The following is a 26,798-nucleotide window of genomic DNA, read 5'->3' as shown; positions in this document are numbered from 1 at the left end:
TTACCACGACTTCTTTACCTCTTTCAGGCCCTGCCAATTAAGATCCCGAGCTCTTTTTTCAAGGAATTGGCCTCACTATATACTAAATTTATCTGGGCAAATAAGCCGGCGAGACTTTCCCGTTCCCTATTGTGCAGACCTAAGCGTAGGGGAGGGCTGGGAATACCTGATATGAAAAAATATTACTGGGCCACACATATGGTTAGGGTTCTGGACTGGTGCCGTCACTCTAGGATGAAACCATGGGTCGCCCTGGAACAGAGCTTCTCGGAGGTACATTTACCGGCCATGCCTTGGGTCGGGAGTTTTTTCCCGGCTTCTCTGAGAACTCACTCAACCATTGGCGCTACTCTGGAATGCTGTTCGAGGGGAGAGGTTCGGCGCCTCCTCCTGCCGTTGCCTTCCCCCATGTCACCAATTATAGGAGATCCGGATTTCCGACCTGGCCTCTCGGACCCAGTTTTTCGGAGTTGGGTACAGGGGGGCAGATTTAGGGCTTACCAGATGGGAGAGGAGGGTGACTGGCTATCTCTTTCGGATATATGTGGTCTCCTGCCTCCGGACCCCCTGGGGAGATGGAGGGCCATGCAGTTGAGGCATTTCTTGAGCTCCCTTCCCTGCTTCGCCCGGTATGCTGGGCCTCTCACAAGATTCGAAAAATTGTGCTTGGGAGAGGGGGCCCTGCGGCACTCACTTTCCCTGGCATACAATTTGCTATCAGACCCGGGAGATTTGCCCACCCCGGTTTATTTGCGGCAGTGGGAAAGGGACCTTGGGACGGCCCTATCAGACACGCAACGAAACAACGTCCTAATGATGGCACATAAAACTTCGATCAGTTCCAGAATGTTGGAGGCCAACTTCAAACTGCTGACTAGGTGGTATAGAGTCCCGACCAGACTTCATAGGATATTCCCCTCAGTCGATCCCGTTTGCTGGAGGTGTGGCTCGGGGGAGGGTGATTACGTGCACATCTTTTGGTCTTGCCCTTCCTTGCAACGGTTTTGGTCAGGAGTGAGGGAGGTAATTAGACTGGTGACCGGCACGGCTGAGACATTGGGTCCGGAACTGTTTATCTTACAGCTTTCGGAACTCCCGGCTCATAGATACAAGCGTTCTTTGCTTAGATTTCTGGTAATGGCCGCCAGGTCGTGCATCCCGCTTGGCTGGAAGTCTTCTACCCCCCCCCACACTGGCACAGTGGGTTTCAAGGGTTAACGACCTAAGGCACATGGAGGACCTGACATCCTCTCTCAATGACAGTCAGGAAGGTTTTCGTAGGACCTGGCTCCCATGGTTGGAGTTCACTTTCTCGGCGGATTACGCCAGACTACTCGCTGCTCCACGGCTGCTGTGAGGCTCTGGAGGTGCACTCTCCCCCCCCCTCCCCCCCCCCTTTTTTTTTTTTTTTTTTTTTTTTTTTTTTTTTTCCTCTCTTCTCTCGCTTTCCCTTACTCTCACTTCTTTGTCCCCTATCTTCTCCTATTCTCCCCTCCCCTTCATTCCCCTTTCTTCCTCTTTCTCTTATCCTGTTCTAAATTCTTTTGGGCTTTGCTCTCTCTTTCTATGTTCTGTACTCTACCCTTGTTGGGTTGGTTCATAAAAGGATTAAACTGGGCCTGACTCGAGCAGTTGCAGTAACTAGATATGTACAGGGGAGAGGAAGGGTGGGTTACATGTCAATGTTAAATATTTGAAATCTGTTATTCTGTTCTTTGTGGAGCAGTTGTTATTTTGTATGTTCTCGAGTCGGTCTTTAAAATAAAGAATTTAAAAAAAAACCAAAAAAAAACAAACTATTGTGAGGAGCTCGTGGAAGGAGATCCAAAACGTTTCACCCAAATCATGCAGTTTAAGAGCAATAGTACCAAATGCTAATAAAATGAATGTAAACGTTTGACTTTGCAGAAAGTAATAAAAATGCCTTAAATCTCTGTCTCTGTCTCTCTGTCTGTCTGTCTCTCTCATTATTCTGGCATTTGGCAAATATAAATAATTTTTGTTCCTAATTGACCTAAAACGGGAAAGGTTTATTCTGATTTCACGTCAGATAGTGAGAAAAAAACGGCAGATGTGTCCTTATAGATAGTGCATGTAAACTTCTGGTTTCAACTGCATGTATGCTGTATATGGTTGTATGAGTGTTTGCACTTGCATATACATAGTACAATGTGTAATTGAATGTTTATGATATATTAGTAGATGCTTATTTTATTATATTGTGTGTGTGTGTGTGTGTGTGTGTGTGTGTTTACTCAAGTGGGGCCTGATGAAGGGGCCCGGACATAAAACCTGCACAGTAATAGGAAATTTTTTTTTCCCCATCAGATGAAACCGATGCACAACTCAGAGGACCAAGAAAACATAGTTTCTAATTATATTAGCAGAATACAAGTATTATTAAAATAGTTAATAGACACATAGGGAGTGGTAACAGGTCATCTTTAATCCTAATTTAAAGGAAAATATACAAATAAGCTTCCTGTAACACTTTGCATGTGAAATGCAGGAGGTGCCATATACTCGTGTACTCACGTGGACATTTGCCTTTTACTCGGATTGAGAAAGGTTACTGTTTTGCCACATCCTTTTGGCTTAACCACAAAGAAGGCATAATACAACTGTCATTTATTATATGTGTAGATGGGATGCAAACACTTATTCCTAACCCTTTATGTCTACATTGTTCTCTAAGTACATGTGCAAATCATTGAAAAATACTTTATGCAAAAAAAACACAATAGAGGACAATATTAAAAACAGATAAAACACCACCATATAGAAATATCATGGGGATTTAACATTACGATCATAATGATAGAATCAAAAATTTCAGAAGTCATTAACTAATTACACTAAAATACCCAAGATACAAAAAAAGCAGTGCTTTTTTTGCGGCGGTACGTGCCGGTACGGCGTACCGGAAAATCTGAAGAGCGCTGAGGGCCAGCACCTCTGGCTCTGTCCACATGGGTAATTTGTAAACTATACAAATTAGCCATGTGTGGAGCGGAGGCCAAAGCAGAGCACCTACTGGAGCTGCAGGACCTGCGATGATGTCACGTACATGTGACTCGGGTGGGCGGAGCCATGGAGTTTTGCCCAGCGGGAAAGAAGCTGGAGAAGATGGAGGAGTGCAGGGAATGTGAGAGAGGGGTGCAGAGGGTGGCAGGCTGTGCAGGGGGAAGAAGGATGCAGGGGGTATAGAGTGAGATCAGGGGTATGGAGAATTGAGAGACGAGGGGGATGGAGGATGGAGAGATCAGGGGGATCGAGGATGGAGAGCCAGAGGGATGGAGAATGGAGGGAGCAGGAGGATGAAGGGAACAGGGGGGTGGAGAATGGTGGGAGCAGGGTTCATTGAATTTTGTTTCGTCAAACTTGTCTTAGATGGATAAAATAATGCACTATTTTTCGGTCGGTGCAGCTCCGGCACGCAAAAGACCCCGAACAGACGTGGAGACAGAAACAAATCAGATGAGGAGAACGTGGCCACCGGTTCTTCAACTATCGAACCTGCATCAGCTAGTGTTAATGATCCTGATGAATTTGGTTGAAATTTGGCGTTTCTTATAGAATACAGCCTAGGTAAGTCGAAAACCATATTTTGCAAGGGAAAAAAAAACGATTATACAGTATTAGTCATTTTTTATTTTTCTTTTGAAATCTGAATTACATAGTTTTTGATTGAAATTAGCGTACAGACGACAAAACTGAATGAGAAACAGGGCCGCACTGTCCATTGAACAAGTTGAGCAGTCTGCTCAGGCGGCACTACATTCAGGGAGGCGGCAATGCGGCCGGGGGGAGGAGCTGTATGGGGACTGCCGTTTTCCGCGCCGCCCAGTGCCTCAACAGGTAAACAGTGCACAGGATTTCCCGGCCGCCCGACGGCTGACAGATTCCCCCCTCCTCAATCTCGGCCGCCGGCGCCGGACATGCTCAATTTTTGATAAAAATTCAATCAAAAGAACTAACATGACAAATTTATCAGCACACATTTGACATGAGACTGTATATGTCGGGGTCTATATAAACCTAGTTTATGACACAAAAATAGTAACAAACATTCATAAAGGTATTTTTAATGACCAAACCTTATGTTATATATGAACTCCTACATTTCTGAGCTCAAGGACTCAATTATTTGTTGCCTTTTAGAAACTGAAAAAAAGGGGAACAGTTTTCATCAGGGCTGTGGAGTCGGTAAACCAAACCTTCGACTCCGACTCCTACATATATTGCTTATAGTTAGCTGAAAAATTTATTGTAGTACATGAACATGTGTATGTGAACATCAGACATTTAATAATTTTTATGATACAATAATCAAGATATTTGGATAGAACATAAAATATATTTATTGGAATACAACTTTAGAACACAAACTGTAATAAATTGTAAATATGTAATACACTATGTAATATACAGTAGATTACATATATATCTTTTGTGTGTATGTGTATATATACGTGTGTGTGTGTGTGTGTGTGTGTGTGTGTGTGTGTGTGTGTGTGTGTATATATATATATATATATATATATATATATATATATATATATATATATATATATATATATATAATACAATTTATTAGTTTTTTGTGTTCTAGAGTTGTATTCCAATAAATATATTTTATGTTCTAAATATCTTGATTATTGTATCATAAAAATAATTAAATGTCTAATGTTCACATTGTACTACAATACATTTTTCACTTAAATATAAGCATTATACTAAATGTTATTATTTAGTAAAATATTCAGCACATTCTGCATTGCACTACTGTCCCCAATTTATTATATATTTTAGGAGTCGAGTAGGTGCATTTTATACCGACTCCAACTCCACCAAAATGAGCTCCGACTCCGACTCCACAGCCCTGGTTTTCATACTCCTGAGGACACTGTTATATGCAAAAGAGGCTCACAAAAGAGTGGGACGCCTCGCAGCAGAGCCTGAACCGGGGGTCCTTAGCATATCGCATCGGATGCCATACGCTCGTCTGAGTCCAGCCTTATACCTAAAGGTGCTGTTCCCTTCCATTTTTGAGTCCAAAACAATAGAAAAAAACAGACACGGTAACAGTGTGACAGCGAGGCCCGGCTTGGGCTGTGTGTTGAAAAGCATAGAAAAAAAATTATGGAAATGCGCTGGAGTTGGATGATGTGACCAAGTTCTTACCACACATGGGTAATATTTGTTTTGACTTCTAAGGCTATGTTCACACACTGCGTTTTTGCAGTGTTTTTTTTTTTTTCTTTGCCAAAACCTACAATCCTGGCAGTAAGAAAATGTAGCTTTTGGTACGTTTTTACATTTTGGGGTTTTTTGTCTTTGTTTTTTTCTAGCTTTTTTTTGTGTGCAGAAAACGTGTGATTTGTTTACAATATAGGTTTTAATAAAGTTAATTTTCCTCACCAAATATGCAGCCATACTTTTTTTGCACTTTTTCACTACAATGGGTGAAAAAATGCTGCAAAAACACTGAAAGAATTGACATGCTGCAGATTTAGAAAACACTACCGCTCACAAATTCTGCCAGGCAAAACAAACAAACAAGAATTTGTATGAGATTTCTGACATCTCATAGATAGATTTTGCTGGTACTGTAAAATGCAGGTTCTTGTTCACATTAAAGAACAGCTTCATATGAACATTCCCTAAAGCCTGCTTTACATGTTACGATTCAGCATACGATATCGTATGCGATCGTAACCGCCCCCATCGTATGTGTGGTTTGTTGAACGTGTCGCACAAACGATTTTTTACCGTCACACGTACTTTCTCATCCATACGAACTCGATGTGGGCGGCGAACGTCCACTTCCTGGAGTGGGAGGGACGTTCGGCGTCACATCGACGTCACGCGGCAGCCGGCCAATAGAAGCGGAGGGGCGGAGATGAGCGGGACGTAAACATCCCGCCCACCTCCTTCCCTCCGCATAGCCGGCGGGAGCCGCGGGACGCAGGTAAGCTGTTGTTCATCGTTCCCGTGGTGTCACACACTGCGATATGTGCTGCCTCGGGTACAATGAACAACCTGACGTTCAATTTTTAGGAATTGAACGACGTGCATGCGATAAACGTTTTACCGTTCAATCGCATGTAGCTGTTACACGCTACAATGTAACTTACGATGCCGGATGTGCGCCACTTACGACGTGACCCCGCCGACACATTGTAAGATATATTGTAGTGTGTAAAGCGGGCTTTATACTGCATGTGCAATTATATTGTATAGTAATATGCCTTCTTTCCATTGCCCCTGCTTAAACCTAACCAAATGTAGAAGCAGAAAGAATTGACAAAGGTTCTTGCGTTAGTTGCGTTCACTTGTGTTATTCAAAGCAAGAAGGCCTGCGGAGACACCATCACATGTTTCTCAACGCTGGCAGGAAACTAGCCAGGTCTTTCACCGGGAAGGAACAACCACGGGAAGGGCAGTCTCCAGTCAAGGAAACCACCTATGCCAAACATGGTATCCATCCACAGACAGCCGTTTCGGGGTATTTGCCCCTCATCAGTGTGGAGTAGGAATCTGGCTAGTGGGACATTGCCTAGTAAAAGACTATGTGAGCAAGGATGGTTGACCTTAGGGAGATCAACATCCACCACTGCGGAGACACCATCACGTGTTTCTCAACGCAGTGATTCTAGAGCAATGCCCCCTGGGAAATATTCAAAGCAAGAAGGCCTGCGGAGACACCATCACATGTTTCTCAACGCTGGCAGGAAACTAGCCAGGTCTTTCACCGGGAAGGAACAACCACGGGAAGGGCAGTCTCCAGTCAAGGAAACCACCTATGCCAAACATAGTATCCATCACTTGTGTTAGACATGGCGTGTTACTCTTCAGTGCCTGCATATACAAAGGCTGAACACACACACTCCTGCATTACTTGATTTAGATGTCTTATCACTTTGTGTTAGGTATTGTTGTCAGCTTACAATTTGTAATATTATAGAAATTCTATTCAAAAGAATAAACACTTAATTGGCGTATACTTGGTGGTACCCTTGAAAACATCCCTAGGCACATATGTCCCCGGAGACGACTCTAATGATGCTCCCCTGGCCACCTGCCACATGTCGCAGTACAATCCATAATTTGCAGATCTGTCTGGAAATGTGCGAAGGGTAAAAATGCCTCAGTGAGTAAGCTTCTCCTTCTCAGAAAAAGCCTGTGCTGTGATATTGTGCAGGAAGAGTTGACTTTGTGTCAGAATTTAATGTAAGTAAAAGTTCTTACAGAATTTTCTATGTGTCTGTGTTCTTTAAAGCTATTTGCATTGAAATGGTCTACAAGGGTTTTCCAATACTAATATGTGGATGGCCTATCTTATTGACTGAGCCTATAAAAGAGGAGATTTCATCCATATGGGCTCAGAGGTGATTCGACATCCAACACCCCCACCCACCGATCAGGTGTCATCGGCTCCAGCTGAATGTAAACTGTGAAGAGCTGGAACAGCGCAGCTCTGGACATTATCTGCACCTGATCGCTCACACAATCTGTGACAATAGAAATTGTGTTGTGTCCTCCATTGCTGGCTGTGTAACTTTGAAAACGTCATTTGTAGCATTAAATTCTGGTCATCCAAACTTGAGCTGGGTCTGGTAGACGAAAACATTTTATCCCTGTTTGACTAAGGCTACAGTCCCATGGTGAGCTTTTGACGAGTTTTGGATGTTGCACAATTTCTGCATCCATATGTAAATTAGGTTACGTTTTTATGGAGTTTTTGACGCTGTGGTTTTTGTCTCTTTTTTTGGTATGTAATATTTTAAATAAAGCAGCTTTATTTTTGATACTTAGTGGAATTTGGCTTTGACAAAAGTTTAATAATATTCTTCTGTGCTGACTACATGTGGTTTTACCTGCCCTTTTTCTGCATGCAATGCAAGCCCATGGGGACAATCTGCACAGAAAACTGTGTGCTCTTGAGAGATTTGACAAGCTGCGGATTTGAAACATTCACCGCAAGTCTGTTTACGCTGAGTAAAAAATCACTGTGGGCAGGAGATGTCTATAAATCCCATCTACTTTGCTGAAACTGTGAGACGCTGCTGTCACGGCCCTGACTTGCGGTGTGGCTTCTGCGCCGGGACCTTCTGTTAGGTTCTCCTGTGTGTGGTCACATGTTATTCTCTGCCCTGTGACGGGCCATTCCCTGCAGGGGATGTTTGCCAGCTGTGGGAGGGGCTTACCCACACGCGCCGCTTTCGGGCAGTTGCTCTCCTTTATCTGTGGGAGTTCATGCCTGGAGCGCCACCAGTCGCATTTTCTGGCTAAGTTGCGGTATACACCTGTCTCATAGTTATAGTGACTGATCTTGGTACTCGACCCCGGACTGACCCCTGACTTGCCTCTGTCTACTCCCATCTGACTTCTTCGTTTTCGTCTGGCTCCTGACCCCGGATTTCTTCCCTGACTACTCGTCTGCCTGGCCCTGTGTTTATACTTACTCCTCTGGTACCCGAACTCTGGCTTGTCAGACAACCTCTCTCCTGTGTTCTCCCTGTGTCTCTTCATGTCCTCTTGGTTCTGACCCCTGCCTGCCTGACTTCCCTCAGTCTCTAGGTATCCCCAGTGCCACCTAGTGTACTGCCTGATTACAGCATTTATCACTGTAAGAGGAACGTTATAGCTACCTTTTTGATGCAGCAAAAAAATATGCAGCATCAAAAATTCACCAAAAGCTCATCGTGGATTCACAGCCTTAGGGTCCGTGCCCACAATCGGTGTTTGCAGCCTTTTGGATGTAGCGTGTTTTCACTATGTCCAAAATGCTGCATTGTACAGTACAAGCACAGTGGATAGATTTCTATAAATCCCGTGCCCACTGTGCTTGTTTTGTTTTGCAGCAAACACTGACCTGCGTTGCGGCTTTCCAAGCTGCAGCATATCGGTTGTTTGCTGTGGATTTGCATGCATCCTCCATAGGGAGAACACAAGCGAAAGACCGCAGTGCAACAAACCCTGATCGTGGGTACGAGCATCTGCGGTCTCCAGCGTTCCCTGCGGAGGAGACTCGCGGCCCCGCAGGTCAGGACCCGCTGCGTCCAGGACACAGTGAGTCCTGATCGTGGGCACATACCCTTAAAGTTGAGTTATGAGCCTGTGTCAATAGCAGACATAAGAAAAAATGTGATAACAAATATCATACACTCTACCAGATTATTTTCATGCATGGATGTGGATCGCCACCCATGTGTAGGAATGGGATTTTCCCTTTTAGAAGCCACCATGCAGCCTTTTGCTCTTATATTTTGGCAATTCACATAATCGGAAGCAAAAGTTCTCCTTTATAGCATTGCAAACACAGTATAGCAGACGAGGCTGACAATCTGAAGCCTCTGCCACTCCAGCTCTATTTCCTTCCTAGTGCTGCCTCCGCCTGCTTGTCTGACAGCCTCTGTGCTGTGACTTCAGGCAAAGAAATGGTCTAGTTTACAGTAGATGGTAACATTTGGTGGGGAATAAAGCTTGAGTTAGAGGATTCAGATCTTCAGCCTCGTTTAAATATCAATCCAAATGCTTGATTGCTCAGTAATGGAGGAAAGGACAGGCCATATAAAGGTGTTGCTGAACTATGGACTCGTGTCAAATAGCTACATGCAGATATAAACAGTTTAGGGTGTCAAATCCTGATGACCGATTCCCTTTAAACTCTGCACCAAAAAGGTGTTAATAACCCCCAAGGTAGAAATGAGGGTAGTTTGCGCACCCTTGGCGTGGCTTTTGGCTTGACGGACAGTTATGCCCTCCGATTTGCATATTACTGTCAACCTTTTTGTAGTTATCGCTAGTCATGAGCAAGGGCTATCATACTTGGATGCTCGGTACTTGTAATGAGCAGTCGGATGCTCGGACAGGCTTGACTAGTGTATCTAGTATACAGGAAGTCAATGGGGAACTCGAGCATTTTTCTGAAAGATCTTCCGGAAAAAATGCTCGAGTTTTCTATTGACTTCCATTATACCTGATACACCTGTCAAGCCTGTCCGAGAGACCAACTGCTTCGTGTGCAGATGTAAAAAAAACCAAAACTCTGCGCACGCGTCGATGCCTCTCATAGTCTTCACCACAGTGTGTTCAATAACATGGTGCCGGTATGTACATGTGCGAACTCTGGCACCATGTTAATGAAGACCTAAATACTGTGGCAATGCGCATGCGCTGTCAACAATCGCAATGGTGGTGCGACGCGATATTCAAATACAATAAAAGGGGCATGATATAGGATGCTGAAGGAGGAAGAATAAATATAAGGACCCAACGCATGTTGCTGTAATACTATTGTATGTACTGAGGATTTCGATTGCGTTAGGGCAATGACAACCAGCGACGAGTTCTTGGTGCAAAAGACGTTTTATAATATGTAACCGCAATATGTACACAGAACAGAATATACACAATAATATGTAACCGCAATATGTACACAGAGCAGAATATACACAGTGGAACATAAACACAGTAAATACCTGCCGGGTTCTGAGCAAAGGGGAATTCCCGGGGCCGCGCACTGGACTCCCCCAGGGAGACCGCCAGAAGCGAACCCCTATACAGGGGCTGTCTGGCAATCACCCCAGAAGGCCCAAATGTACAGCAGCCGGGACACAAAAGGGCAACAGATATAGTCCAAAAAATGTCCGTACGTGATGTGAGTCCTAGGGTGGATATGAACGGAAGGGACCAGGCAGAAGTGCTGACCAGAGACGTCAGACAGAGTCCGAGCACAGTTGGATGAGAGGTGAAGTCCAGAGCTGGTGTCAGGTGTTTCAACCGGATCCAAACAGCAATCAGGAGATGAGAGGGGCAGGAGTACACAGGAAGCAGTATACTCAGGCAACTAGACTAAGCTTAGGGGCGGGCTTTTAAACAGATGAACAGGAAGTAGGGCAACAGAACAGAAAACTCCATGTTAACAAAGGGCAAGATCCTTCAAAAGAAAACTGGAAATCCCGGAACTCTGACAGTTGCACACATCATAGTGCTTTTTTTGCAACTTTGATATTAAAGATATTTAATCAACCAAGCATCGGATCTTTCTATAACAGATATGCCTGGATTCAGCATCTTACTGCCTGTATGGCACGGCCTTTACCACATATATCAAAATCCTGCTGGTTGGTCCTCATTTAAATATTAAATAAAAGTAGACTTCTCTGTAAATATACTGTTTAAAATGTACGGTATATGCCTGGTATGATTTTTTTTTTTATAGTGTCAAAGTCCCCTATATAAATGTTTAAGCAGTTTAACACTACAACTGCGGACGGGATCATAATTACCCCTTTCGTTTTATTTTTTTTCTTCAATAATTTATTTCGTGTTGTACTAGTTTCCTCCAGCCATTGACATTTATTTTTCATTCTCTTTACAATATGTATTGCAATGTACAATATATATATATTTTATTTTTTTTTTAACATTTTCATGACTTTTCGTGTAATATACCTAGAACAGCGGGAAGGGTCAGTTTGACCTCAGGGAAATTTCTTCTTTGAATGTTACTGTATGATGTTTCAGACAGCATGTCATGCTGGCACTTGTTGTTGCATGTCTAAACTTGTCTTAGTTAGCTGTCCATTGTGTTCATCTCATCATTTAGACTTTTTAATCTGGCCTTGACAGACGTCTTCAGTCATGTCTCCTCAACGTCCTATCACTAGGGAAAAGGTTTTGTCTTTTCTAGAAAATTCGGATGTTAAATCAGAAAGTGACGTACCTGATTCAGATTGTAATTTAGTGCCAGAAACAAGTAAGGATGAAGGTGCAAGTGAGGAGGAGTTGTCTTCAGAAATTAATGCGAATCCTGATCTACCAAAATCTTTGCCTTAACCATTTCCGCAGGCTCAGTCAAATGCCTCATTTGGGAGACTGTTGCAAAAGCTGGAACGGAATGGGAGATCATAGATGCCAATTCATCATTATCGGGAAGGGGATCTGCTGTGAATGTCCTAAAAGAGTGAGGAGGTCCTACTACATATGCCTGACATCGGATGTTCTGTTATTAGTGCATTGCGTTTGCTGTTCAATAAATCGATGCTTCGTCTCAAAGACAAAATAGTCAAATTCTCGGAAAGAACTAAACAACAAATAGACTTTGTCACTTGAGGATTTGGAGACTTTGATCGGCATCAGGTATGCCCTGGGTGCTTTTTCTACAAAGAATACCTCTCTTGACTATCTTTGGTCACATTCTTGGGACCAAGATTCATCAAGGAAATGATGCCGTCAGTTTTCGGGGGCTTTTAAGATTCCTCTGTTTTGATGAGAAATGAGCCTATTGTCGCACAGAGTTTTGCCCAAACTTCGCCGACTGTCATGGCGGCATTGGACTCAGATTGCAGATTCTGACACTCTGCCTGATATTTTCTCAGATGTCTGGGATAAACACAGGCAGGATAGCAAGAGTTAATCTCTTCTAGTCTGCTTGCTCCTTTTAATTACATGTTGTGGGGAGACCTATCACATTTGCTCCCTTCCCATTTATGCTGGTGGAATCTTTCTACCCATGCCAGCTATAGTTTATTCTATGTTGATCTGTGAGGTGTGGTGTCCCAGACTCTCTGTTGAAAGTTGTGCTTTAGTTGTGCCTATTGCTTGGAGCGGTTGTGAAGTTTACCCCTGTTGTTTTGTACTTCCTTCTTGTTCTTGTTTTTCCTTCTGAAATTCTTATTGTTTTTACCTTTTGTGTGTTTGTGTTGTGTGACAGAGTGTTGGTTTTTCCCTTGTCTGTCTTTATCTGTGTTTTTCAACACTCCTGTTCCGACCCTCCCTGGGGGGGAGGGGGACTCAGATCAGGACTGGTCAGGAACAGGGCCAAGAAGGAGACTCAGGCCTCTCCGCCATCAGGAGTATCCCTGAGATTAGGGATACCGCAGGGTCCCCTCGGTTAAGTGACAGTTTAGGAGCCCCGTTTCCTCGCTATCTCAAAGTCATCGTGACACCCATACATCACGCCTATCAACTGACACGTTCGCACTTGTCTCTAAAATTTGGGAAACGTTTGTGGAAAACTGCCCTCAATGTTAGAGCCCAGGTGCAAGCATAACCATTGATGAATAATTACTTCCAAGCAAAACAAGATGCAGATTTACTCAATTTATATCAAACAAGCCAGACAAATATGGATTCAAATTCTGAACCGCTGCAGATATAGAAACAAAGTGTGTCTACAATTCTACAATGCCTTCCCATACCTCGGGAAAGATGATGCCAGTCCAAGCAGCCACTGGAAGAGTACGTTGTTCTCCACCTCGTGGAGCCATTTCTAAACCAAGGAAGGAACGTGACGACAGACAGTCTTCACGTCTCTTCAACTTCCCAAGAAGCTCAAGAAAATAAAACCTCATTGGTGGGGACAATAAACAAGATTTGCCGTGAAATCTCTGTTGCGTTGAAGAAGGACAATGCTGAAATGTAATCTACCAGGATCCTTCAACCAACTGGAAATGCAGAATGCACCTTGACTGTGGATGAAGGGAAGAAACAGAAAAATATGATTCTTCTCAGTACACTGCATTCTGATGTAGCAATGAGGAAAGAACAAACCAGAAACTGTAACCTTCTATATCTCCACATAGTATGGAGTGGACATGGTTGACCAAATTACACAAAGATACACCACTGAGGGTGCATGCAGGAGATGGCTGATGGATCTCTTCCACAACATCTTGGATTTGGTGGCAATCAATGTCTGGGTCATCTATAATCCCATATGGAACATAAAGATGAAAATAAAGAAATTAATTCTTCAACCGGCTAATGAACTGAAAAGAAGCAAAGAGCAAGAGGAAGGACAGTGTCTAGTAGAAGAAGCTGCAGTAGCAAGGACATGTAAGAAACGGACAGTTGCCAAATTGGCCTTTGCAAAGGCAATAAGACGAGTGATTTCTGTGAGAAGTGTCACAAAGCTATCTGTGGAAAATGTCCAAGGAAAAGTGCAATTTTTTTTGTGTAAAAAAAAAAAAAAAAAAAAAATGTCTTTAGTCGATTCTGGTGATGGAATTCAATTTTAATATCCTTTTTATTCCATATTATCTTTCTAATGTGGGCGTTTTTACTGTTTTTGTGATGAGTGTCAAAATAACTTTCTCGCTGTTCTAGGCATGTCAGAGGTTTAGGGGTTCTGGTGTTAATTTGCACTTTGGAGATGATGGACTCATTTTAAGCCACCCTCAATCTATTCATCAGAGAAAAATGAAACGGGTCATGCAGGGATCATGGGGTTAAGGCCCTGTGCGCACTAGGCGTTTTTACCCGCGGTTTTGCTGCGGAAATTTCTTGAGAAATGTTTGTAATCTTTCTGCAGACATTTCCCAGCAAAACCTATGGGAAAAAAAATAGCTGTGCGCACACTGCGTTTTTTTTCTCAAGAAAATTCTTTCTGAAGAATTTCTTGAGAAAATTTCTTGAGAAAATGTGCATGTCACTTCTTTTCCGCAGGTACCTGCGGTATACCCCTGGTATTTCACTCCATTCACTGTAATGTAATCGCGAAATACCGGGGGTATACCGCAGGTAGCAAATGATGTGCGGTATACCTCCGGTATAGCCGTGATTTACCTGCGGTTAATGTACATCGCTGCCTGCGGTTTTGCAGGAAGTGATGTCATTATGACAGAAGAGGAAGCGGAGAAGAGTAAACACACACGTCACACTCCCTGGACGCCGCACAGAAGCACCTCCGGTGTGACCTCCAGGTGCCCGTGCAGTCTGTGTCCCACTCCAGCCCCGCCGCTGCCTGCACTGCTTGGTCAGTGTCTGCCCGCAGTATCAGCTGCTTGTCACGCAGCAGTGCTGGCAGACACTGATACACAGCAGTGCGTGCACCCGTGGGGATGCTGAGCGCTGCTGTCAGGAGGTGAGATGAGATCATTACCTGCTGTGACGATCTCCTGCCTCCTGACGTCCCCACGGTCACTGCTGTCTATCCCGTCTTGTGAGCGGCCCAAGACTGTCACTAGCGGTGACGTCACGGGCTTTCACGATACTGCTGACAACGCGGCGAGCATAGAAGTCAGTGACAGCGCTGACGTCAGCAGTCCAGGAGATGATCACAGCAGGTAATGATCTCATCTATCCTCCTGACAGCAGCGCTCATCATCCCCTGCAGTGACCTGGGCTATTGATGTTAGCTCAGGTCACTGCATTGCTCTCCCAGCCAAAGGGGAACATTCTGTTCTTCATTGACTGGGACAGTGACTAGGGTATGGATTACGCCGTGGGACCCCCCCTTTATTGGATTACGCCGGACGTGGAATTGATTGTTCTGTTCAATAAGTTGGTGAAAGAGGGAATGTTTTGGGGAGTGTTTTTTCAAATAAAACTTTTTTTGTTGTCTATTTTTTATTTCTTACTGACTGGGTTGGTGATGTCGGGTATCTGATGGACGTGTGACATCACGAACCCCAGGGCTTGATGTCAGGTGACATTACATATCTGGCATCAACCCCATATATTACCTCGTTTGCCAACGCACCAGGGCAACAGGATGAGTAGGGGCGAAGCGCCAGGATTGGCACAACTAATGGATGCGCCACTTCTGGGGTGGCTGCGGCCTGCTATTTTTAGGCTGGGGAGTGTCCAATAACAGTGGACCTCCCTAGTCTGAGAATACCAGACCACAGCTGTCCGCTTTACCTTGGCTGGTGATCCAATTTGGGGGGGACCCCACGTTTGTTGTTTTAAATTATTTATTTAATGTAAAATAACAGCGTGGGGTGCCCTCTGTTTTGGATTACCAGCCAAGGTAAAGCTACCAGCTGTGGTTTGCAGGCTGCAGCCGTCTGCTTTACCCTAGCTGGCTACAAAAGATGGGGGGACCTCACGTCGTTTTTTTGTTTTTTTTTTAAATTATTTATTTATTTTATGGCTAAATACAAGGCTAGGCACCCTTTAGTGCCACATGAAAGTCACTAAAGGGTGCCAGCTTAGAATATGCAGGGAGGTGGGACATTATATAGGTCTTTCTCATCTCTCTATCTCTCTATCTATTCATCTATCCATCATTCCCTCTATCCATTATCTGTCTGTCTATCGATTATCTATCTATTATCTATATTATTTATTGCAGTTACAGCATAAAAAAAACGCAGGGACCAACCTGCGGAAAAACCGCGGGAAAAACGCATGTGTTTTTCCCACGGTTTTTCCCGCAGGTGCGGTAATCTTCAACTCCGAGAAGTTTCTCAAGAAATTTTCTTGAGAAAAATCACTTTTCTAGTGCGCACATAGCCTAAAGCTGATTTTTACAAGACTTTCAGGAACATGTTACAGATTCAGAATCGATGTGTGGAAGTTTATCACCATTTCAAATTGGTTATGCTCACAAACCAAATATTTTTACTTTAGTTCCTTAGAAAACCGCTAAGGTTTTGTAAAAATTGCTAAAAAAAAAAAGAAAAGGCATCAAAAATGTGTCTCTTTTCTGCACTTTCATGTATAGTAAAGGGAAGGGCCTGTTGTATATTATATAATTTTCTTTCTTAACTTCAAATGAGCAGACTTGCAAAAACATGAAAATAGTTGTCATGGAAAATGAATAGGCAGGAACCGCGAGCCATGCCAACAACCACAACCATCCAGCCGGAAAACATATGATCACAGTAATCAAACAGAACTTTGACAGCGAACAGGAAACTTACATGTAAGTCAAGAAAGAGGCTTGATAATGGAAAGCGAATAAAAAACTGTTTATCTAATTGTCAGAAACGGTAGTCAAAAAACTGTGAGAATAGGTAATGGGATTTTTTTGAGTAAGAGGTGCCAACGCCTACGTAGTCAGTTTTAATTAGAATAGGGAAAAACATATACAGCTGCAAATAATTTTATATAAATTATACATACAGTGATGAGGAAAACTAAGTGTTTACATGTTTGGCTTTATGCATCAGGATTTAACTAAAAACATCTAGGTCTTAGAAGGTCTTAATATTAGGTAAATATAACCTCAGATGAACAAGAGCACATGGCAAAATTTCACGTTATTATTTCAAGGGGTTGTCCACTACTCGGAAAACCCTTTATCAATCTGCATATTTCCCCATTTAAAATAATAAAACTTATACTCCTCTCCGGTGCCTACACAGTTCCCGTGGTGTCGGCACGGTCTCTCCCGGGATCGCATAACCATGTGATACCATGCGATACCAGAGTCGCTTTAGGCTGTGTGCACACAGTGCATTTTTATCTTGTTTTTTTTATGAATTTTTGCCTGTTTTTGGGCCGTTTTTTTCCTGCCAAGAGATGCAGAAATGGTGCAGAAATTTCTGCAACAAATTACTCAATGTGTGGACATAGCCGAACTCTCTCTGCCTTCAGATATCACATCTGAAGGAAGAGAGAGAGCAGCATCGCTTACTTCCTCTGGATTTGATTTCTTTTGAAGGTGGAGAGAATGAAGTGGCCATTAGGATCGTGTAATGTTACACAGTTATGTGACTCCAGGAGACACCGGGCCGACATTGCTCTAACGGTGCTGGTATAAGTTTATTACTTTAAATGGGGGAAAAATATGGATTGCAAAGGGGTTGTCCAAATAGTGGACAACCCCTTTACCAATAACGAAGCTAAAATGCAGTAGTAGAGTGTGAAAAATAAAGTCGTTAGTGTTTTTCAAGGAAGTGTAAAGGGGGCTTTACACGCAACGACATCGCTAACGAGATGTCGTTGGGGTCACGGAATTTGTGACGCACATCCGGCCTCGTTAGCGACGTTGTTGCGTGTAATACATACGAGCGACCGCTAACTATGTAAAATACTCACCAAATCGTTGATCATTGACACGTCGTCCATTTCCCAAATATCGTTCCTTGTTCTGGACGCAGGTTGTTGGTCGTTCCTGAGGCAGCACACATCGCTACGTGTGACACCCCAGGAAGGACGAAAAACACCGTACCTGCGTCCTCCGGCAACGAGGTTGGCGTGACTTTCCTGCGGCTACTCTCTGCCCCTCCGCTTCAATTGGACGCCTGTCGTGTGACGCCGCATGAACCGCCCCTTTAGAAAGGAGGCTGTTCGCTGGCCACAGCGACGTCGTTAGGAAGGTAAGTATGTGTGACGGGTAGCAGTGAGTTTGTCTGCCATGGGCAAGATTTGGCCGTGACGCACTAACAACGGGGGCGGGTGCGAACGCTAGCGACATCGCTAGCGATGTTGCAGCTTGTAAAGCCCCCTTAATAGTCAGGTGCATCTATTAAATGCCATGATTAACTGTTCATCAGCAAGTGTGACCACCTCTATAAAAGCAGAAGTTTTGGCAGTTTGCTGATCTAGAGAATTCTTGCACGTGTTAACATAATACCAAGAAGGAAAGATGTCAGCATTGATGTAACAGAAGCAATAATTGCTGCCCATCAATCTGGGACGGGTTAAGACTATTTCCAAACTATGTGGAATCATTCTACAATGATAAAGATTACTCACAAGTGGAAAACAGCATGAAATATAGAGGGGTTTTGTTTTTCAGGTTCAGATATTTAGCTTTGACATGTTGCTCTCTCGTCCAATCTCAGAAAAATGTGCATTGAACAAAAAGGCAGCACAATGTGATTTATAGAAGAGTTTTCTTTGTAAATCAATAGGAATAGAGAGGAGATGACCCTTGGAAGTCCGGTCTGGTGGGCTCAGCCGGACTTTAGGTATAGTATATAGTTCGGTTTGGGACCTGAAGTTGACCTGAACACTATTGGATGTCACTGATTGGGCAGTTCGGCTGTCCACCCATATACAGCCAGCCATAGACAAAGAACTTCCTGGGGAGAAAAAGGCGTTTTTTGTTTGTTTGTTTGTTTATATACACACTACATCCAATAACAATGATTTTACCCCCAGTATGAGCTATTAAAACACTGCAAGCGGCTCACACTGGGCCGAGCACAAAGCGTACCCGAGCACACTCGATTGGGTTGCATATGTAAAGCACCATATTTTTATATATATATTTTTTTTTGTTATATATATATATATATATATATATATATATATATATATATATATATATATATATATATATATATATATATATATAATATAAAAAAAAATAATATTTTTTTTTTTTTTTTTGTAAAGTCAGTTCAGTACGAGCGCTGAACTTTACTGTTCTGGTTCAGTTATCTCTAAATAGGAATACTGTTTACGGAGTATTTTAAAGCCTTTTATCTATTAATTTTTTGTTTTCAAATGCATTTTGGAGCAGAATCTGTAGCTAAAAACCTGTGAACAAGCCTCCTGTAAGGCGGCACTCTGTTGTGTCGGAGGTACCGTACTCATATGAAAACCACAGTGTCTGAGAGCTGATCCCAGGCTGCTTTACAAACCTCTAGGCCCCGTTTTGGGAAGTCATGAACCCGTTTTTCTGTTTATATTGTTCATAAACGTGGCCGGACTTTCCTGGATGGATCATGAGCGAGTCGGAGACCTGGTGCCACTGCTTATTTAATTCATCAGACTGGTGTTTTTCTTCTCGTGTCTACGGACTTGCCAGCTTTTTATATTATAACACCAGGCTCCTTGATTTTTTTTTTTTTTTTTTCCTCCCTTCTTTTAGGCTTTTGTTTAAACTCCATATCATTAGGTGACAGCAGAGTACAGTGATATTTATACATTGTTCCTAAACCTTGCTTTCGTGTAGTCTCCTTCTTAACTCATGTAGTGTCTGAAGGTGGTCTGCAAATACCGAATCCTGTTTTCTAATTCCTGCTCCGCCAGTTGCCTGGAATCTTACAGCGGAAGTAATTATCTCTTGGACAGCAGGGTCCTTCTGTGGATCATTTGCTGTCGGTGGGAGCAGTGGGGGAAATTTATGAGCCAAATTATCTTTTCAATAAAGCCCTGCAGACAGCACTAGGGAATCAGTGACAGCTAGAATGTAAAGGTGTGCTACTGCCTCCTCACCCTGGGCTGAGTCACTGGTATTGTCTCATTAACCCCTCAGTTACCTTACCTTCTTTAATTCCACTATGGTATCTGCAAAGTATCTGTATGATGCTTGGGATTTGCTTTCTAAGGCTGTGTGCACATATTGCGTTTTTGTCTTTTTTTTGTGCAGTTTTGTCACAAAACACCTGAAGGGTATACTGATGCCAGCAAAGTGAATGAGACTCCTGAAGACTCATGTATACGTTGCTTATTTTTTACTTGCGGACTTAAATCTGCAGCACGTTAATTCTTTCAGCGTTTTTGCTGCATATTTCAGCCATAGTTATGGGTGGGGAAAAAATCTGCAGCAAGAACACTTGTATTTTACTCTGCATTCATGAATGCATGCATTCCAAGAATTGCAGGAATTTCTCCATCAAGTACTTGTGCATACCCTAATAGGTACCCTAGCAAAAAGGAATACACCAACAGCACTGTGGAAGACAAGAAATGAGAAACCAAATACTTTTCAAGTCCTATCCCCCTGTGAGCAAGTAGAAGACACCGGAAGTATGTTGTAGATTCTTACAGGTAAAATATATCTTTGTACCGTGTTAGCCAGTAGAGATAAAAAAAAGTTTGTTTAAAAGACCTGAGAGTCCTCAGTAGTTGATACCTTTTAATGGCTAACTGAAAAGATGGTAATAGCAAGCTTTCGAGACTACTCAGGTCTCTTCATCAGGCATGATTTTGTGTTTATACCATGCCTGATGAAGAGACCTGAGTAGTCTTGAAAGCTTGCTATTACCATCTTTTCAGTTAGCCATTAAAAGGTATCAACCACTGAGGACTCTCATTTCTATTAAACAAACGTAGATTCTTACAAAATTAAGTACTCATTACATTGGGGAAAGATTCCGGCTTCTACTAACACTGCTGTAGACTCCCATTCACCAGATTGGGGTCAAAAGAGTGTCTATCTGGGTGGTATGCATCTATACACTGTTTATGTAACTATATAGGAAATGGTATATATTTATATGCAGTGAGTCCTTATAGTAGATAGATGTCATGTCATTCATCCAGATTGAGAACACTGTCAGACTTATACAGTACCTCATGGGCGTATATACATGACAGTAGCCAGAAAACAGTGTGCACGTAGTCTCAGACTACATCCACACATCACACATTTTTCTCTACAACAGCAAACTGACCCATAAAGTTTAATTAATCTATACACACATCAGTTTTAAAAATGGATCAGGGTGTCCGGTCCATGAGACTCCAAGCATGTCCTTTTGTCATTAAAGGGAACCTGTCACCAGTTTTTTGCCCTATAAGTTGCGACAACCACCAGTGGGCTCTTATATACACTATGTTAGAATGCTGTATATAAGATCCCAGGCCTCTGTGTACAACATAAAAAAAAACAACTTTATAATACTCACCTAAACCGGTCGCTGTGGTGGATGTGGCTCAGATGGGCGTCTTCGTCTTTCGGTCATCTTTGTCGCCGCCTCTGTCGCCCATCTGAGCCACATGCACCGTAGCGCGATCGTTAGGTGAGTATTATAAAGTGTTTTTTATGTTTTACACAGCGGCCTGGGCTCTTATATACAGCATGTTAGAATACTGTGTACAAGAGCCCACTGGTGCTGGCTGCAGCTTATAGGGTAAAAAACTCGTGACAGGTTCCCTTTAATTTTGCTGATCACACTCTGTCATTAAAACCTGACATTTTATATAGAATTCCATATGAGTTTCATCTGTTTTAAACTAAGCCATTGTTAAGTGTGAATGGATAATAAAGTTCTGACAGTTTACCTGTTTTAGTGCAAAACAAAAAATGAGAGAAAAAATGGATGCAATAGGACATCACCTGAAAAACAAAATAGTCAGCCTCTCTCAGGTGGTAAACTTACACGTGTGTGTCAGTGGGCAGCCTAAGGCTACATTCAGGCAAACATATGGAATGCTTAAGTCTAAAGCTGGGGTCACACTAAACGGCAGCGACAACGACGTCGCTGCTACGTCACCATTCTCTGTGACGTTGCAGCGACGTCCCGTCGCTGTCGCTGTGTGTGATATCCAGCAACGAGCTGGTCCCTGCTGTGAGGTCGCCACTCGTTGCTGAATGTCCAGCTTCATTTTTTGGTCGTCGCTCTCCCGCTGTGACGCACAGATCGCTGTGTGTGACAGCGAGAGAGCGACGAAATGAAGAGAGCAGGGAGCAGGAGCCGGCATCTGGCAGCTGCGGTAAGCTGTAACCAAGGTAAACATCGGGTAACCAAGGTGGTTACCCGATATTTACCTTCGTTACCAGCCACCGCTGCTCTCGCGCTTCCAGTGCCGGCTCCTGCTCTCTGCACATGTAGCTGCAGTACACATCGTGTAATTAACCCGATGTGTACTGTAGCTAGGAGAGCAAGGAGCCAGCGCTAAGCAGTGTGCGCGGCTCCCTGCTCTCTGCACTGTGACATGTAGCTGCAGTACACATCGGGTTAATTAACCCGATGTGTACTGTAGCTAGGAGAGCAAGGAGCCAGCGCTAAGCAGTGTGCGCGGCTCCCTGCTCTCTGCACATGTTGCAGCACAGCGACGCGTGTCGTTATGATCGCTGCTTCGGATGCTGTGTTTGACAGCTAAGCAGCGATCATAACAGCGACTTACAAGGTCGCTGCTACGTCACAGAAAATGGTGACGTAGCAGCGACGTCATTGTCGCTGTCGTTTAGTGTGACCCCAGCTTAAGGGTATGTTCACACATTGCTTTTGTGCTGTTTGGTTTTTTTTGTGGGGGGGGGAGGGGCATAGTTTTTTCATGAGTTTTATGCAAATTAAAGACTGCTTTTTACAGTACCAGCAAAAAGCTGTGAGATTTCAGAATTCTCACACACACAGTTGCTTTTTCTTTTCCTGACTGAAATGGTAAACTGCTGCGTTTTTTTAAAGAAGCAGTAGGTCCATTCTTTCAGCGTATTTGCAGGTTTTTTTGTTTACCATTGAAAGCAATGAGTGCAAAAATGCAAGTGCGTTTTTGCGGCATTTTTGGGGAATGAAACTAGTGTTATTTAAAGGTGACCTGTAGACAAATTACACACCAACAACGCAGCAAAAATTCGTTTTTGGAAGCCGCTTTTTTACTGCCAAGAGAGCAGGTTTTGCTGCAGCATATTAAATTAGCAACAAAGTAATCTGGTTTTAAGAAATCTCATTGTCATGCTGTTAAATCCAAGCAAAATGCATTCTGAGGTTGACTCCACATATCGCAAATTTAAAACCTGCACCTTAATATTTATAATGCAGATCTGCGGCGGATTTTGAACATTCAAATGGAAACGGCTACAGCCAAACCCAGACTGCTGGTGAATATAGGACCTGATTAATTGGTGTACTAAGATGCGCATGGTGCATTAAGGTCAAGAGTTTTTGATGTTGCAGATTTTTTGCAGCATTTTTGAACTTTTTACAATAGGTAAAGTAGATTACAAGTAGTATAATTGACCCCATATTGCCTTCAATATAGTATAATGCACTTCATAGTTTTCCAAACAGTACAATAGGCCCCACATAGCCCTTTATATAGTATAATGCACCCCCATAGTCCTCTATATAGTATAATGGGTCCAACATAGTCCTCCATATAGTGTAATGCATCACATAGTCCTCCATATAGTATAATACATCTTCGTGTTCTGCCATATAGTATAATGGGCCCCATATAGTCCCTCACATAGTATAATGGGCTCCATATAGTCCTCCACATAGTATAATGGCCACCACTATGTGCTCACAGATTCAAAAAATAAAGAAAGAAATACCTCTACCTGTCCCCCCCACCCCCCCTGCTCCGATCTTGGCAGCAAGCGTTCTGAAGTTCAGTCTTCACTGCTTGACTTAGTGGGCGAGATTAAGTGATGTCATTGTGCTTTCTGCACTGAGCTGTCAGATCTTATACACCAAGGGAGAATGATGGAGGAGGGAGCGGACTGATCACTCTTGTCATTGGTTTCAACTTTATTGGCATCCATGACGACAGGCAATCCAGTGGAATGTGCGATGACGTGTCCCATATCATCTGCGTGGTCTGTTGCCTTTTGCGGTACGCCACTGTCAGAGATGCAGCTTCCAGCAATGTTACACTTTGTGTCACAACTGCTGCACCCCTGCACCCAGTAAACTATCAAAGTTTTTGGTGTAGCAGAGTTCAGAAAGAGAACCCCATCCACACCACAGCTCTCTATGCACATTGTATATAAACAGAAAGCTGCTAATCAGTGCTGGAGACAGGCTCGTGAGCTGTAGTCTGGGGAGTGACAATATCCTGGTGATAAACCAATCATTGTAAGTAAACAGCAAACAGCCTAATAAGTGAGACATTGCTGAAATCTGTGTTTCAACCCCTATCTCATGCTGTCCTCAGATTATTTAGCAAAACTGTGCTGACAGATTCCCTTTTAAGCTGAATAAATATCTGTGGCTTAGGTGATGGCAGTAGTGTAATGCATGGGAATACATCACACGTATCAACGTATGTGTAGTATCTATTTATGGAAACTTCAGAGCTGTGGGTGAAACCAGCATCTTATTCAACTATAATCTTAATCCCTTATTGTAAAATGGTATACATGTACATTGTAGACTGCAAGTATTTGCTTATTTTCAATGTATATGTTCTTCGGGGGTGCAATATCAATGGCCATGAGGCCCCCAGCTGAGACACAAGTGACAGCAAGACTGTTAAATACTGTTACCCCTTTATGACACATGATCGGCCGGACAGATATTTGTTCCTCCATTACTGCTCCTTCTGAGCATGCCCAGTAAATTCTTGTTTATCTACTACTTGCGTTTCTTATGCGATCCTAAAGCCATGGGGAAAACGTGCCTACTTGTAACCAGGGCTGTGCTGCCAACTATGACAGAAAGGGGAATGAATGATCATTTGTAGGTGAAAATGGTCAAATGTCAATCCTCTCTGCATAAAGGTCCAAATAAGCCGCACCATCAATAGCGAAAATGATGCCCCTTCATCATCCTACCAGGAGCCCCCCAGCAAATTAATGCCGATCTTTATTTTGTCTGTGCAAGCTGTACACTAGCAAATGCATATGAATAATGTGTTACACAAACATATTCACTGGTGGTCAGAAATATTCCAGTATACTACTCTGGAAAAATAAAATCTAAAACAATAGCTATACAAAATAAATCCTATTTAGTAAAGAACAGTATGCTCACATGTACATTGGCGACAACGAACAGGTGTCTACTTTTGGGGGGAATAAATGGGTACATATTGAAATGGGCGATTTGGAAACTGGGAGGCTGGTACGGTTGTCTTTTGCTCACAGACCAGTGCCATGATGCATTGTAACAAACACTCAGCTATGTGAGCATCCCTATCCACGGGATAGGTGATGAATATCTGATTGTTTCACCAGTGAGAGAATTTGAAAGGTGCAGCGGTGGAGCATGAGCGGGGCTGACTGATTCTTTGAATGGCTGTAGACATGACAAACAGCTGAGCACTGGTCAACAGTAGTTATTAATGGGGGTCCCACTGGTGGACCCCCAATGATCAGTCATGTACTAAATATTCATTGTTGGACAATATCTTTGGGTATATGGAAAGTACATTGTCTATAGCACACAAGCCCTTACATGATACTAAAATGATAGTACACATTGTATACAGACTTGTCTATAAATATTATTCCTGTGTGTCATCGTCAATGATTGTACAATACTTACCCAATATTTTTATTATTTGCAGACTGGGGGATCAGTTCTACAAAGAAGCAATTGAGCACTGCCGGAACTACAACTCAAGGCTATGTGCTGAACGCAGCGTTCGCCTCCCATTCCTTGACTCGCAGACCGGTGTAGCCCAGAACAACTGCTACATCTGGATGGAGAAAAGGCACCGAGGACCAGGTATCCTAATCCTTATAACTTTATGCATAAAATTAAAATGATGATTTGTGTGGTTGATTCACATGAAACCATTAAATTTAATTCTGCAAACACTGAACCTCTGATTATATAACTTAAGCCGCACTTAAAATGTGAAGAAAATCATGACCGGACATGGTTAAAAGCAAAACTGCTCAAATCTCAAGATATGTGGTTCTTCTTCGAACAGCTGAAAAGTTTTATAGTGTCTATGGCTAGGAGGGTAGACATCTATAGGGCACTCACACCCTTTGAGGCCCTTTGCCTAGCGAAGGATCCTCCAGGCCATACCATTTCGACCTTGTATGACTTGTTTCTCAGATGCAGAGGTGCGAGGGACGGCTTGCCTGGGTACTTTGGGAAATGGGAGAGAGAGTGGGGGAGGTCATTCTCAGCTGAGGAGCGGACCAAAATCCTTCTCTTTATTGGTAAAAACTTCGCTGAATGTGATATCACAGGAAAGGTGCTACAAGATCCTATCTAGGTGGTATAGGTGTCCTGTGAGTATCCATGCTGCCTTTCCATCAGCCTCTGATGTGTGCTGGAGATGCCAAAAGGAGAGGGGAACCCTCACTCATATCTGGTGATCATGTCCCCCCGGTGAGATCATTCTGGGAGAGCATTTTCCAGTTACTCAATAAACTTTCCTTGAGGCAGATCCGGCCCACAAAAGAGTTAGCTCTCCTGTCCCTCGGGAATGTTTCTGCTTCAGGTTTTAGGAAAGGTTTATTAAGACATTTTTTAACAGCTGCCAGAAACCTAATTCCAAGATATTGGAAGCAAACTAGAATCCCATCACAGGATGAATTCATAGCAGAGTGCAACGAGATCTTCAGGATGGAGACCTTGATAGGTCAGACACTCGGCAACAAGGACAAAGTTGATGCTACGTGGGCCCCGTGGATCATGTTCAGGGACTCACCGGATATGGGTCTATGGATTCACGGGGGGGGCAGGTATGTAGGTAAT

At 43.1% G+C, this 26,798-nt stretch overlaps 1 protein-coding gene across 7 annotated transcripts in view; it reads left to right on the top strand.

Moving 5' to 3' along the window:
• The window catches only part of DPF3 (double PHD fingers 3), a 235,017-nt gene that overhangs the window by 77,961 nt on the left and 130,258 nt on the right, over window positions 1-26,798 (top strand). For all 7 annotated transcript variants that reach the window (XM_075330130.1, XM_075330128.1, XM_075330127.1 and 4 more), the window contains exon 2: window positions 25,651-25,811. In XM_075330130.1, the coding sequence (XP_075186245.1) occupies window positions 25,651-25,811 (161 nt within the window). The remainder of the gene's footprint in view (window positions 1-25,650; window positions 25,812-26,798) is intronic.

Source organism: Anomaloglossus baeobatrachus, chromosome 12, assembly GCF_048569485.1.
Source record: "Anomaloglossus baeobatrachus isolate aAnoBae1 chromosome 12, aAnoBae1.hap1, whole genome shotgun sequence".
Taxonomy (NCBI): Eukaryota; Metazoa; Chordata; class Amphibia; order Anura; family Aromobatidae; genus Anomaloglossus; species Anomaloglossus baeobatrachus.
This window is presented reverse-complemented; position numbering and strand designations above follow the sequence as displayed.